Source organism: Cygnus atratus, chromosome 17 (genome assembly GCF_013377495.2).
Source record: "Cygnus atratus isolate AKBS03 ecotype Queensland, Australia chromosome 17, CAtr_DNAZoo_HiC_assembly, whole genome shotgun sequence".
Taxonomy (NCBI): domain Eukaryota; kingdom Metazoa; phylum Chordata; class Aves; order Anseriformes; family Anatidae; genus Cygnus; species Cygnus atratus.
In genome coordinates, this window is record NC_066378.1 from 15,216,008 (window position 1) to 15,230,273 (window position 14,266).

At 46.4% G+C, this 14,266-nt stretch overlaps 1 protein-coding gene across 4 annotated transcripts in view; it reads right to left on the reverse strand.

Annotated features, from left to right (window-relative positions):
- Positions 1–14,266, reverse strand: part of TTC28 (tetratricopeptide repeat domain 28) — a 169,885-nt gene that overhangs the window by 42,458 nt on the left and 113,161 nt on the right. For all 4 annotated transcript variants that reach the window (XM_050714214.1, XM_035565657.2, XM_050714215.1 and 1 more), the window contains one exon: positions 11,425–11,932. In XM_050714214.1, the coding sequence (XP_050570171.1) occupies positions 11,425–11,932 (508 nt within the window). The remainder of the gene's footprint in view (positions 1–11,424; positions 11,933–14,266) is intronic.

Here is a 14,266-nt window from a genome sequence, read left to right on the forward strand (position 1 = left end):
GTGGCCTGGCCCTTTGTCCATGCTCTCTACAGGGAACCCCATCCCTTCCCCACAGCACCCCAATGCATAACTGGCACGGCCGATGCAGCACAGCCTTTCTCAAGGGAACTTGTTCCTAACTCCTACCAGGAATATCTCAAAGGTTTTCTATTACACACAAAACAGACATTCACAACAACTGGACAGTTTGTCTTCACAAAATGCCCATTCTGTTTTTGAACTACCCTACTTTTTTCCTTCAGTGATACCTGGTGACTAGAGCTCATATACAAACAACAGATTAAGCAAGAAAGCATTCATGTTTGCCTTTTGAATTCAGTCAAATCTTGTTTTCATTGAGACCTGTGAACAGGAGCTCTGAATATGCTTTCTGTACATGATGTAGTATTTTATTTGCTTTTCTGTCTTGTCCTCCATTACTAAAATCTTCTTACGGTAACAATACTAATATAGTCACCCTCTCTTTGAAGAAGAATGTATCCATACCTGAGGTGCTTATCCTCATATACCCTCTAACTCTGCAGTGTTCTTCTGGAGATAGTCAATCATTATTGCTCTCCCATGGGCAGCAGCTCCCCCCAGACCCCCTGCTCCTGCGTGGGCTCCTCTCCACGGGCTGCAGCTCCGGCCCAGGGCCTGCTCCTGCGAGGGCTCTCCATGGGCCGCAGCCTCCTCCAGGCCACATCCACCTGCTCCACCGGGGGCTCCTCCACGGGCTGCAGCGTGGAGATCTGCTCCGTGTGGGACCCATGGGCTGCAGGGGGACAGCCTGCTCCACCAGGGGCCTCTCCACAGGCCGCACGGGAACTGCTGCTGCGTGCCTGGAGCACCCTCTTGCCCTCCTGCTGCACTGACCTGGGGTCTGCAGGGCTGCTTCTCACTCCTCTCTCCCAGCTGCTGTAGCACAGCAGGTATTTCCCTTTCTTCGATCTGCTCTCCCAGAGGCCCAACCAGCGCTGCTCCCTGGCTCAGCTCTGGCCAGCAGTGGGTCCCTTTTGGAGCCGGCTGAAACTGGCCCTTATCTAATATGGGGTAGCTTCTGGACTCTTCTCACGGAGGCCACCCCTGCAGCCCCCCCGCTACTAAAACCTTGCTATGTAAACCCAATACAGTTAGTTATCAGCTTACCTAATTGCATGATAGAAGTTACTTTTTTCTCACTCTGTTCCTTATGCACCCTACATGCTGTTGTTTTCTTGACCACCACTTGACATGAGTGCCAGCACATGGAGACACAGGGTACTGCTCTTACTCCACTCACAGAGACCACATTTCACCCTGAGAATGGAGGCAAGGGATCCACGCTTGATCCAGTTCTATACTAGAGGTTACAGGCGCAGCCAACATTTTGTCATTGTTTGAATTCTCCTAATATTACAAGGGGTTGCTCCCATACACTGTGTGTTGCATCCTACATGAGAACCACATCACTTTCTGAGGCACTCTTTTTATCTCCTCTGTGCTAGGAAGTAGGTTAGTGGGTGACACAGCACCAACAAAAGACATAAAGCAGCCTCCACTCTGCAGTGAGACCTGTCCCGCCCAGCCTTGGAACATCCACACAACAACAGCAATCAGAAAGCCTCTCCTACACAAGCAAAAGGAAGGGCCCACTCCTGTAAATGAGTCGAGGCACAGAAGACAAACATTCTTGGCCAAGGTTGGGTTTCATGGATAGGAGAACAACCGGCCACAGGCAGGAAGCTGGGACAGAGCCAGGGGCAGATCAGGGTTTTGCTGTGGGAGAAGTCATGTTTCTGCATCCAGCAGAGGCTTGTCTGCAATAGTGACTAGTGTCTGTTTGGTAAACAGCACCATACAGACTATAGTCTGGAGCAGACAATGAGCTGAACAGAAGGGTGGTGATGTTTGGAGCCAAAACCAAGGAAAAGACAGCAGGAAGAGTCTTGCTCCAGGGAAAGGTGGACCATAACATCCCACTGAAGCTCAGGCTATGCAACACCACAAAGACGGTGTAAATGACCATGGTCAATAATCCGGAGGCCAAACACTAGTGAATCTGATCAGAGCTCTGCATACTCCAGACTTTTCATTTGAGACAACTGCCTTTACTCTCTACCTCATTAAACAAAGCCAGAATAAAAACATGTAACGCCCAGTCCCAAAGCCCTCATCTATTGATGATTCAGACCTGCAAAGAGTGGTCCCTTAGGATGTCCCTCAGAAAGGATACAAAAAGAAAAGACAGCCCTTCATTCAAAGGCCACAGAACAGTTCAGGTGTCTGGAACATCAACAGCTCTGTGCTGCGGTGGGCCCTGCTGCAGACCTCCACACTGCCCAACTTGCACCTGAAAGTTCAAACGTGTCTGGAGGCACAGCCCAATTTATTACACTTGGCAAAGTGGAAGTGGTAACTAAAACAACCCTACACTACGGAACCTCAATAAGGCAAGCACAGAAACAGATGGAAGAGCAGAGAAACCATGCCTTGCTGAGGAAGGCAAAGAAACAGGGACGCCTACAGAGACCGTGTAGCAGCAGCAGATAGCCCCACAAAGATGTGATCTTCCCTCCTGGCACAGCACCATTTCTCCCAGGAGCAGAAAGTTCCCTGGCAACTGCAGGTCCATGTCTCACCCAAAGACGCTGAAGACCATCACACATCTCCCACAGGCTGTGCCCAACCCTGACAGAAGAAAAAAAAAAACAAAAAAAAACCCTTCCCAGCCGACCTGACAAAAACACTGAATTACTGCTTAGGAAAATACAAAACAGGGCAGAACCACTCATCTGAGCAGCATGTTCCCACGCAGCTCCAGCAGCCCAAGACAGGCATGGAGAGGAGGCCTGGGAGCCACACCTGCCTGAGCAGACATCGCTGAAATGTCTGTTCACAGCACAGGTCAAAACACCCCAGTTCGTGCCAACGTTATAACTTGTGCTTTAATGAGACTTCGCCTGTGAATGTGTGGCTCCTTTGCACTCATGAACAGGCCTGGAAATCATAGAATCATATAACGGTTTGGGTGGGAAGGGACCTAAAAGGTCGCCTAACTCCAACCCCCCCTGCCATGGGCAGGGACACCTCCCACTAGACCAGGCTGCCCAAAGCCCCATCCAACCCGGCCTTGAACACTTCCAGGGATGGGGCATCAACAACTTCTCTGAGCAACCTGTGCCAGTGCCTGAGTAAAGAATTCCCTCTTCATATCTAATCTGAATCTACCCTTTGTTAGTTTAAAGCCATTACCCCTTGTCCTATCACTTTGCTCCCTGACACAAAGTCCCTCCCCAGCTTTTCTGTAGGCCCCCTTTAGGTACTGGCAGGCCGCTCTAAGGTCTCCCACAGCCTTTTCTTCTCCAGGCTGAACAACCCCAACTCTCTCAGCCTGTCCTCATAGGAGAGGTGCTCCAGCCCCTTGATCATCTTTGTGGCCTCCTCTGGACTCATTCTAATAGGTCCAAGTCCTTCTTGTGCTGGGGGCCCCAGAGCTGAACAATCGGATCCACCAGAGAGATCCAGGAGCTATTGACAGAGACCCTGCAAACACAGTTACTTGTTTCTGGAAGACAACCTCAGGTCCTTCCCTGATCCTGAAAGAAAACAGCTTCCAATATCCATCTCTGTATCACAATCAATGAGAAGGGGAGGAAAAGATGTGGAGTGTCAGGGAACATCTGCCTTCCCCCAGCCACCGGTAAGGGTAGCATGCTGCGACCAGATCCCATGCATCAGCCTCCCCCTGCTTTCTACTTATGCAGAGAAATCTGAGGACAGACAGCTTTCCAAGTGAGGCTGGAAAACGAGGGCTGAAATTTGCTTTCTCGAGGCAACTTGGACCTCATGGATTCATTTCTTAAATTCATGTAGGATTGAAAACCCAAGTTCCACTACATCAGCATGAAACATTCTGGCTAGATTATCTGTATTTCTATCAAAGCAAGTTATTCAAAAATTATGCTTATTTTCCTACTAATGTGAGGCTTCAGGAGAAGGCAACTTAGAAAACACGGGCAGAACGAAACAGGATTGAAACAGCAAACACTTGGCCGCCGCTGTTTCCCTCCCCACACACCACAACTGTGATCAAATGCAGAGCTGACAGCAGAAGGGATCAGCTCCCTGGTGTCTTTGCCCAGCTCCTTGCCCACTTCTCCCTCAGCTCTGCTGGGCCCATGGCTCCACCTGATCATCAGCTCTCTGCCTGACACATGCTGCTGTTTCCCTGCAGTGTGACGAGGGAATGCAGTGGCAGCAAGGACGAGCTGCACTGAGCTCAGTGATGTGCTGGGCTCGCAAGCTGCTACGCACAGCTGAGTGCTCCCAGGAAAGGGCACTGACTTCTGCAGAAAAACCACCCAGTGACTGCAGGGTGTGGAACTGGACTGGACACAAAGCTAAATAAGGTAGAAACTGTGAAAAGCAGTCACTGTAAAAATGTCCCATTGCTGCAGCAACTACAGAAGATGGAATTAGCTAAATTTCTCCCCTGAATGCAGCAGGCAGTATCTGAGCTGGAATCAGGCAGAACCAGCACTGCCTCAAGGATGCTGGAGTTCACACTCCCAGCTCCATCTCCTGACGTGGTTTTTCTTCTAGCCAGCACCTCCGCGTGCCAGCATGACATAACACAGCAGCCCCACCTGTGAGAAAGCTAAACACACAGCTCATTGCAAAACATATCTGAAAACCCAAGGTTTCCAAAATGAGCGAACAAGTAAACATTTCCTAATCTCTTACTACTAAACAGACAGATTCCTCAAGGAGGTGAGACAGGCAGTTCTCCACCAGAGCTGCTTTGAACCTCCTTGGAGGAATCAAGTGTAGGAAAGCACTCAGCTTGAAGTGACGGTAAAAGGGAAGGAGAACAGAAATCAGGCTAAAAGCAAAATTGAGTTCAGCTGACTGTCTAGATAACTTGTTCTATGATGAGATACTCTTTATGTAAGAGTCAGAAAGCAGAGAAGAGGACAAACATTGTTAAAATTACTGAGTAGTGCCTTTGCACAAATGAAGTGAGTACTACAGTGAAATGTAACAAAAACCAGTGAAGAAGCAAGCACTGCTGAGACAGGGAAGGATAAGAATATTATGCAGGAAGGATTGGACAACCTTGTGTATTAGAGCAACAGGAATGGTGTCATGAAGTTCAAGAGTAAAATATGCAAAGACATGCACTTCAAGACTAATAGCAAGAATTTCTACTACAAGGGCAGGGAATCATCATTTGGAAATAAAATGAGGAGAACCTATCCAGTGAACTGATGTATCTCCAGTAAAGAAAGACAAAATGTGATTCCTGTTGGATGCAAAAGACTAGCAATTTAGAGAACAATGTCGGTGTTACTACTGAGAGGCATCAACCCTGGAAATTATTTTGACCATCAGAGTGCTGAAGCTCCAGAATAGCCCTACAATATAGTATAGTAGTATACAACTTTATACAGTATAGTAGTATAGAAGCAACCAAAACGTTACTGTTAAAATGGGATTGCTTAGTTTATGAATCATAGTGTTAATATTACATGGCATGTGCAATAACAGGAGTCTGGATTCAGCACCTCAGGGCACATCTTTCATCCCTCTTAGTTGAATCACAGATTCCTCTAGTTACTCTAAGCTTCTACAGCTTTTCTGGGAGAGTAACTGAAGTCAGCAATGTCGGCAAAATTATTATTAATTAAACAATTTAACTAAAGGGAAAAAAGGAAAAGAGGAAAAGTGGAGGGAAAAAAATACAACAACAAGCAAAGGCTGTGTGGAAGTGCAGAGGAAAGAAATTACTCTCTACTTCCCACCAACAAGCGATGCTTGACCACGTCCTTGAAGCAGAGCCTCAATGCACGTAGCCATTGTTCAGAAGGACAGATGTTTTTGCATGAGTCCACCCCTCCTCTCTTCTTCCTTTTTCCACCTTTTATTACTGAGTGTGACATCACGTGGCATGGAATATCCCTTTGGTTGGTTTAGGTCAGCTGCCCTGGTGATGTTCCTTCCTCCCCTCCTGCCCACCTCCAGCCTGCTGGCTCTGGGGGCGTTGCAGGGAGTCCTGATGCGGTGCCAGCACTGCTCAGCAGCAGACACAACGCTGGTGTGATACCAGGGCTGTTCTAGCTACAAGTGCAGAGCACAGCACTGTATGGGCTGCTGCAGGGAAAGTTAACATCCCAGCCAGACCCAGTACACCACAGAAACTGCTATTGCATTAGTTTGTTAGAGCTGTCACCCATCTGTTGTGGCCATGTAAGGAAGAAGGATCCCGAAGTACACTGTCACTTCAAAACATCAGCATTCTGACTCATTCTTACAGCTATAATCATTGACTGCATAGCAGACAGTCTTCTGGTCAAGCAGCTGGACTATATCCTTGAAATAGCATATAAAGAATATGGCAGAACAGACCCAAGCCCAGAATCTAGCAGACATGAGGGGAGACAAAGAGATAGCCTTTACTGCCGTATATCATATAATGCTACAAAATTAGTGCAAATTACATTCATGCACAAGCTCTTTTTTCTTTCCTTAATGATGAATACAGATAGAACTGTGTAGAATATTTGCATAGAGCATCAGCAAAATAATTGTGTTCTGCCTATTAAATCACTGATTTTCCAATCCAGGCAACAAATTGATAAGGGAAGAGGGAAAATGTCAGACTAACTTTGAAACAGTGATTGCAGTTCCTGTGCTGGAGCCCAGAAGGGGGTTAGAGCAGAAGTTAAAGGGAGCTTCAGTCTCCTGTTAGTATCAGCCAAAGCAGAACAAACCTTTCAGTCGAGGTGGAGTCACAGCTGTGCTATAGCCCGCAGCGTAGACTAAAATAATATTGCTCTTGACTGAAGCTGCTCTTTTGGAATGAAATGCAAACATGTTGAAAGTTGAAAAAAAAGTGGTTTTGTAGGTCTCCCACCTACAGGGTGGGAGAACAACATCCCAGCCCCCTTCTCGGTGCTGACTGGAGGGCCTGACAGCATCCACCGCCTGAGTATGCTCTGATGCAACGCCCTGCAGCTGGCGGACGCCTGTGGGCAGTGAGAGATGAGGGAAGGGGGTGTCCTGGGCGAGTTCCCCAGTCCTTCAGCAACCGGGGACAACGTAACAACCATTTTGTGACTTTTGCTCCTCATGATGCTCGCCTGCATCTTCACTACATTGCCTCAGTACCCTCTAAAGGGAACAAGCTGCAAACTCAAACCAACTTTGCACCCTGAAAGTCCAGTATAGAGCACTCAAACACTCCCTCATCTCCCAGCATTTTATGCTGCTTCTAGGAGGCGGTGTTTAGAGACACCATCGGATTCTGTGCCATCTTCTGAATTTGACATAACGGCTCACTGAATTTTCTAGTAAGTACTTTACAAAGGTAAATATGATGGAAGACACAACAATGACTGAAAAAAGGTAGCTAAAATTTAGAAATACATACTAATCCTATGGGCAGGAATGTAACAATTTTGACATATTCCCAAGACCATATTCAATGAAATTAATATAATTCTAATTTTACAAGCTGAATATTGCAGTTTTACCTTAACCGAGGTGCAACACTTCAGAATAAGAATTGATGCATGAACACACTACCCCCTCAAACAGCTCCCCGTCCCCTGGAATATTAGGGAGAGAGAAAGATGTGAAGGTTTTCAGGAGGTTATTCTTGTTTGGGTTTTGGAGGGGTAGTTTCAGTACTAAAAAGATCTCTGCAGAAATTCTCAGGTAATTGTTTTTACATTCTTAGTCTTGACATTGTTAAATACAGTGTTTGACATTTTGTGTGTGTTTTATTTAATTTTTTAATGACCTGAAAATTAAAGATTGATCACCCAAGAAAGTCTCTTAAATGTTTTGAAGTACAGATGCTGAAAAAGCAATTTTTTGTAATGCAAAAACTTTCTTCAAGCAGAATCAGAATGTCATCATCTTATTACTGTACTTTTTAGTGAATTTGCTGTGATGACTAAGAAAAACTAACAGTTGTGCTTACCTGAGAATAATCAGCCCTCTGTTTGTACATCCTAAATAGACACTCTTTTCCCCTCCGACATGGCACACCTCAAGATACACACACTTCACAGAAATGCAGAGCTGAGTCTTTGAGGGTACCGCAGCTTCAGCATCTGCCAAGGGTTAATCTGACACACAAAGCTTCTCCCTGTCTATGAATACAACATTGACTTTTACTTTCTCCTACAAGTTACTTGGGGATTTGAAATGATTATCAGTGGAACTAGACTAAATGTTCTATAATACTCTTTACTTGCAAATAAAGCAAGGTTCCAGAGACCAAAATGAAGCATATGTGCCGCTACCTTAATACAGGCAGCCCATCCAACTTTGAGCAGCAAGCACGTAAAAGAGAGGCACAGAAGTTCTCTTGTAACTGCAAAAAGATGATAAGCACCTAGGGAGAGACTTAAACTGTGTTTTAATAATAATCTGAAGTGTACTCTCAGCATCACAACAGGAACTGTTAATAAGCTCTGCAGAGGCTGAAAAGCCAGCTCTCTACATGGAGCCTTGGCATTTGGAGACACCATCTGCTTTGCAAAGGTTGACAATCTGAGACTTCTGGTTAAACTCCAGATCTCCTTGTTGTGAAGGGCTCAGTAACTTGTGAGTTGCCCTCAGTCCATTACCTTCTGCTTACCGAGTCACAGAGTGCATTATATCTCCCTGCAGAGCACTACAGCAGCTGGGCTATGTTATATTCTGCGCCTGTCTTGCTCAGCATTAGATAGTACACTTAAGAGAGCTTTCCATCTAAATCAGTGAAATGCAAACAGAAAATTCTGTTGCTTCAGCAAAGAGGCCAACTCTAACATTCTGGCTTGGAAACACACGTTTAGATACATTTTTTGCCTGTCAGCATGGTTATTTCGTATGAGGTTTCGTTTTGCATGTGGATTAGATGAAAGAGACAATTAAGACTCAACTTTTTAATTGGTACTGGATGTATTTTAACAACAGGAATAGACTTTCGCAACAAGAACTGCATGTTCTCTTTTTCCAGTGTAACTTAACTCTGAGAGAGAGAACATAGAAAAATAGCCAAATAACAGCTGAAACGTGAGATCCTGTACTCAGAAGCTAGGGAAACTATTCAAATACAAAGTGTAGACTGGCTGAGTCAGCATACCAACCTAAAGTTATGTTTAGGCTTAAATCCAAACAAGTAAAACATTCTCTGCTGCAACAAAACATTTTTTTTAAACAATTATTTTCTGGGATTGCATGCTGAATGTATCATTAAATTCAAAGCTCCTGTAAGACATAACCATATTAAGATGAACTTTCTAGTCCCAACCTGACTGGATTTGAGTCAGCAAAACAGTAAGAGAATTAAAAATGCAAGTGAGAACCCACAAAGGCTGAAGAACAAGAGCAAGTCACTTCTGCAGCAGTGCTTGTTTCATTCTGGGATGAGTTAAAACAACTACCACAGGTTTAGCAGTTCCCTGTAAGTGCTGATATTTATCTCATCTCAGCACTTCTGTACCACTTTTCTGTAACAGTGCTGAGTAACACAAAGCCAGACCACACTGACCATACAGGCACTTAGAAGAAACATCACAGAACGCGAATCAAGCTCTTTCATCCAGTAAATAGATGTGGTCTGCCCAATGACAAGGGGCTTGAAAAAATGGGAGGAGACAATACGGACAACCCTAGACAGCTCATCAAACTGTCAGGAGGAAGAAAAACAAAACCAAGTGACAGCTTCCATTTCCCAAGACTGCATTTCCTTACTTTCTTGGATTTGCTCAGAAAGAATTGGGGTGATTCTCCAGAAAGCAGCAAGTGCTTCAGAGCGGAGGCTAATGAAACTGTTTCTGAACCCTAGAGGTTTGCTTGTGCTGCTCAGAATAGGTCCATCCATCCCCATGTTAGAGGCACTCACGGCTGAACATGGCTGTGCACTCTCCCAGTATCTACCAACAGCCTGTATACTCCATTGCTCAGCTTCCACTGGAAATAAAACACATTAAGATAAACTCCACAGCAACAGGAACATTCCCTCAATCCTGACCACAAACTGAGAAGCCAGCACGTTCCCCAAGCACAACCAAGGATGACATCTCCATCTCCCACAGGAATCCAGAGTTTACATCTCCCCCTGCTCCCTGCCTGGACAATTCAAGGTCCCACTTCTCCACGTGAGCCCTTCTGTCCCTGTCACTGACCAGTGGATCTCACGCAAGTCCACACATCTCCCCGAGACCAGCCCTACAACTGCAGCAGAGATGTGGGATGTACTTTGTGCTTTGCTAGAGGCATCTACCAGTGCACTTTGAAAAAGCCCTTGCATAAATGTAGGGGAAGCCAGACACAAAGTTTCATCCTCCCTGCTGGGTGCTCTATCACACTAACAGAAATGCCATCAATGCAATGCTCAGTGCTCTCTAACACTAAGCACCCCACAGGCACTTTTGCCTCAAACCTATTTTGCCTCGCTCATTTTCCCTAACTCGTGTGAAGGAGGAGGTTTGCAACACTAATCAGAAAGCTAGGACTGTCACATTTTCTCCAGTTCCCCTTATCTTCTTCATTCAACTCTTGAAGAGTCAGCTATTATGAGAAATTAAGTAATTCATCAAGCCCGTTTCAATTACCTGCTGTTGATAACATCAGAGTACAATTAGCATCTACAAATGAACCAAGTGCCAACTGCCAGGCAGTAACAGAAGCTAATTTACAGCATGGGGCAGCCTCCAAGAGCTGAGATTCAGGGGCTGCCAGCAAACATTTATTTTGTTATACCAGCAGCGGCCCTGTTCTGCCCCTCCCTGCACAGCTGCATACACCCAGCTGAGTCGTGCAGCCAGAACACGTCCTAACAACAGCTGCAATGACAGCAGTGCAGACTCCCACATCTCACGACCAGAGATGCAAACACATCTTTGTTTGCTTCCACATCTAGCAATGTGAAAGAGGAGAAATGGACTTCACTTTGATTTTTGTAATTCAGTCCTTCTCAGCCTGCCAGTAGGATGCCCATGTCTCTCCTTAGAAGAACATATAGCTCCTACATTCTATTACTTTAATGTGCACATTCTGAACACAAACTTAGTTAGGATTTGATCCACGTGTCTCTCAAATTACAAGGCAGCAAACTGACAAGCTCCCGAAGTAATGGCCAGGTAATAAGCCACATCATTTCTTGCCTTAGTGCAAGACTTCCTACATTTCTTTCTGACATCTGAATAGCTCTTCAAATGTACTGTACCTTCTCATCTGCCTTCTGCTGTGACCTTGGGCTTTCTGCTGCCTTCTGAGCAGGTGAGTAACTGAACGTGGACACATTACATTGGCACACAATCTGTCAAGTGCCTGTTTACTTTATGAAGATAGTCTGGCGGAATTGGGATAACTAAAGACAGCACACAGTAAGCCTCCTGGATCCTGGTAGCAGCTCTGATAGTCAGTACATTTCCTGAGAAATTCTGCTCCACTTCAGGGCCTTACCTAAATTGGAGGAGGCTCTGCCTTCAGCAGCTCGGTCCTGCAGACTCTCAGCAATGTGCAATTGTTCTTCATGGTACTGCTTAGCTCTCTCCAGGTCCTGCATACATCTAGCTGCATGGCCCAAGCCAGCATAAGCTCGCATCTCAATGGCTTTCTCAGCCAGCTCCTGGGCCAACTCCAGCACATAGTTGTGGTAGGACATGGCTTTGTCGAAGTTTCTCCGGTAGTGGTAAGCACTGCCGAGGTTGCTGTAGGCTCGGGCTTCCTCCCGCTTGTTCCCCAGCTCCTTGGCGATCTTAAGATGTTGTTCATGGCACTGCACCGCATTTTCAAAATCCCCCATTGCAATGTACACTGCTCCCATATTTCCCAGCTCCCGTGCCTCAGAGAGCTCATCTTTGGACTGCTTTGCAAGGAGGACACACTGCTTGTGGCTAGCCAGTGCATTTGGGTAGTCCCCAATGGCTGTGTACACGTGGCCCAGACTGCTCAGTGCTGAGGACGCTGCCTGCAGGGATAAGAAAGAAAAAGTAAGTACAAGATCTCATGGAAACAAGTCAGATGGCCTCAGTCCCAGCAATCACAGCCACAAAAGGCCATTCTGGAAAGAACGCGACTGCCAGCTGAAAAGCTGCTCTCTTGCAGTTCTACACCGCTCAGGGCAGCTCAGGCAGAGGCAGCAGAATGGGGTTGACTCAGGAGAGCAGTGCTAAGATTACCTCTTTTCTCTGAAGCACACAGCATGTCTGTATATGGTAGAGGGGAAGGATAGGACTGCAAAGATGCAGAGACCACTGAGGAAACAAAGAAAGCAATAGCTATAGAAAACTGCACTCTACCAGGAACCAGCATGGACCAGCCTGAGCTGTCTCACAGAGCAACACTTCCCCTGAAGGCAGCCACACCTAAGTCACCTCTCGTAACTACTATAACATCTACATCGAGTCCTATTAACATTGCAAACAATCCTGTGCATAGCAGCTTTTGAGAAAGCAGACAAGTAATGATATTCACCTGCAGAGAACATCACAGACGAATGCTTGCCCTGTTCCAACCTCCACCCAGTAAGCTCACGGCAGTGTTACAGAATCCTCAGACCCTGCAGGCTGGTGCCAAAGAGCCCATCCACAGAGACCACCAGCAGCATGTGTAACATGACATAACCACGCAGAATGCTGAGCCATCATGCGGTCTCTTCTTTCCAGGGTCAACAGCCACTGAATACCTCTGCTGGAAAACTCACACACCTGCAGCCAGCACTCAGCAGAGAGCAGGGAGATGCCTCTGTTGCTTATCTTGCAAAACCAGTAGGCCAGCATGCACCACTCGCCAATATCTTCACGTACTTCTGTTTGGCCAATCATACCATGTTCACAAGAGCACAGTTTTCACTGTGTAGCATCAAGGTCCTTGTATCACAGCATCATTTGTTATTGAGCCCCCAAGAATCTTGGGACTGCAGCAAAGACAACAGGATTTCAGCAGCTGGACTCCCTGTCCCCTGGGAATACCATAAATAAATAGTTATTTGAAAACCTGACTTCTTACCATGGAGAAACAAGACAAATTGTCTGAGAATCAGATTCTTTTGCCTACTGTATCTACTAGGACACAGGCTTGCCTTCTACCTGGCAAAGCCAGGTATATATATACACCTGGACAACAGGGCAAAGAGCCAAAAGCAGAGCTTCTGCTCAGTGCATATCTGCTACCTCAGCATGGCCGTTCACTCCAAAGCTCTGATCCTGAGTACTCCATGGTCCCCTGCATATGCATTTCTTTTGCTACCCAGCTGCTGCTGCGACCCATTTACACAACAGCCATCTTTTCAAAGACCTTCAGAAAGGTACAGTCAAGGTGAGACTGAACAGAGATCAGTCTCACCTCACCCTAGCACCAGATCTCTGGAAAGACCCAGTCCACCCTTCCACCTCAGACGTAGCTACAGCATCTCAGAACAATCGTCCTCACTATTTGAGACAGCATACTACCGACGAAGAGGCAGTCTCACTCTCTTCCTATTTTTGGCTGTGGACTCACAATGCATCCTTACGCTAGTGTTCCTGTTCATGCAGTACATTCAGAGCTCTGTGACCACCTGTTCAAATTTCCTATTTCTTAACAGGCAAGATCTTGCACTGAGCGGTGTGACTCGGGGAAGAGCAGCTTGACCACATCACCAGACTGTAAGCAGGTGGGTCCCCTCTGGCTGTTCCACTGTTGGGAAGAAAGGTTTGCTCCCTTTCTCCCTGCTTTCTGAGTTCAGCTGCTGGAACAATCTATGTGGCATACTTCTGTTTTATTTCGCTAATCCCCTCTTACTTTGGCTTGGATTGCCCTCCAATGCAGCTGATACCAGTGCTTTTAGTTTAAGGAACAAGCATGCTTCATTGTTCTGGGTGTACCCCTAGTCATGAAACAAGTCTCTCCCATGAAAAGGGACTCCATGTAGTGAGTGCAAGGGGTGCAACTGAAAGCACCTCGCAGGTCATGCCAACCAGCTATCTGCAACCTGAACACCACAGAACTGGAGAGGCTTCAGCACAGTACCACTGACAAAGACACCAGCCTAACTCCAGGGGGGCACAAGACAAGCTGTAAAAAATGAGAGTCTTGTTCTGCACACACAAGACATGAATCAGGCCATAGCTTCTCAGAAGTGCACAGGCAGCAAGAAGTTCTGCAGGGCTAGACTCACCTAAGACTTTGTAGAGTCACACACGCAGACACCTTGCAGAGCAACACACACCTTGCTGCACAGAACAAACTGCTAGGCCACTTGGGACAAAATTAAATCCCAGCACAATGCAACCCTAAGCAGAGCTGACTCAGCGACCTCAAT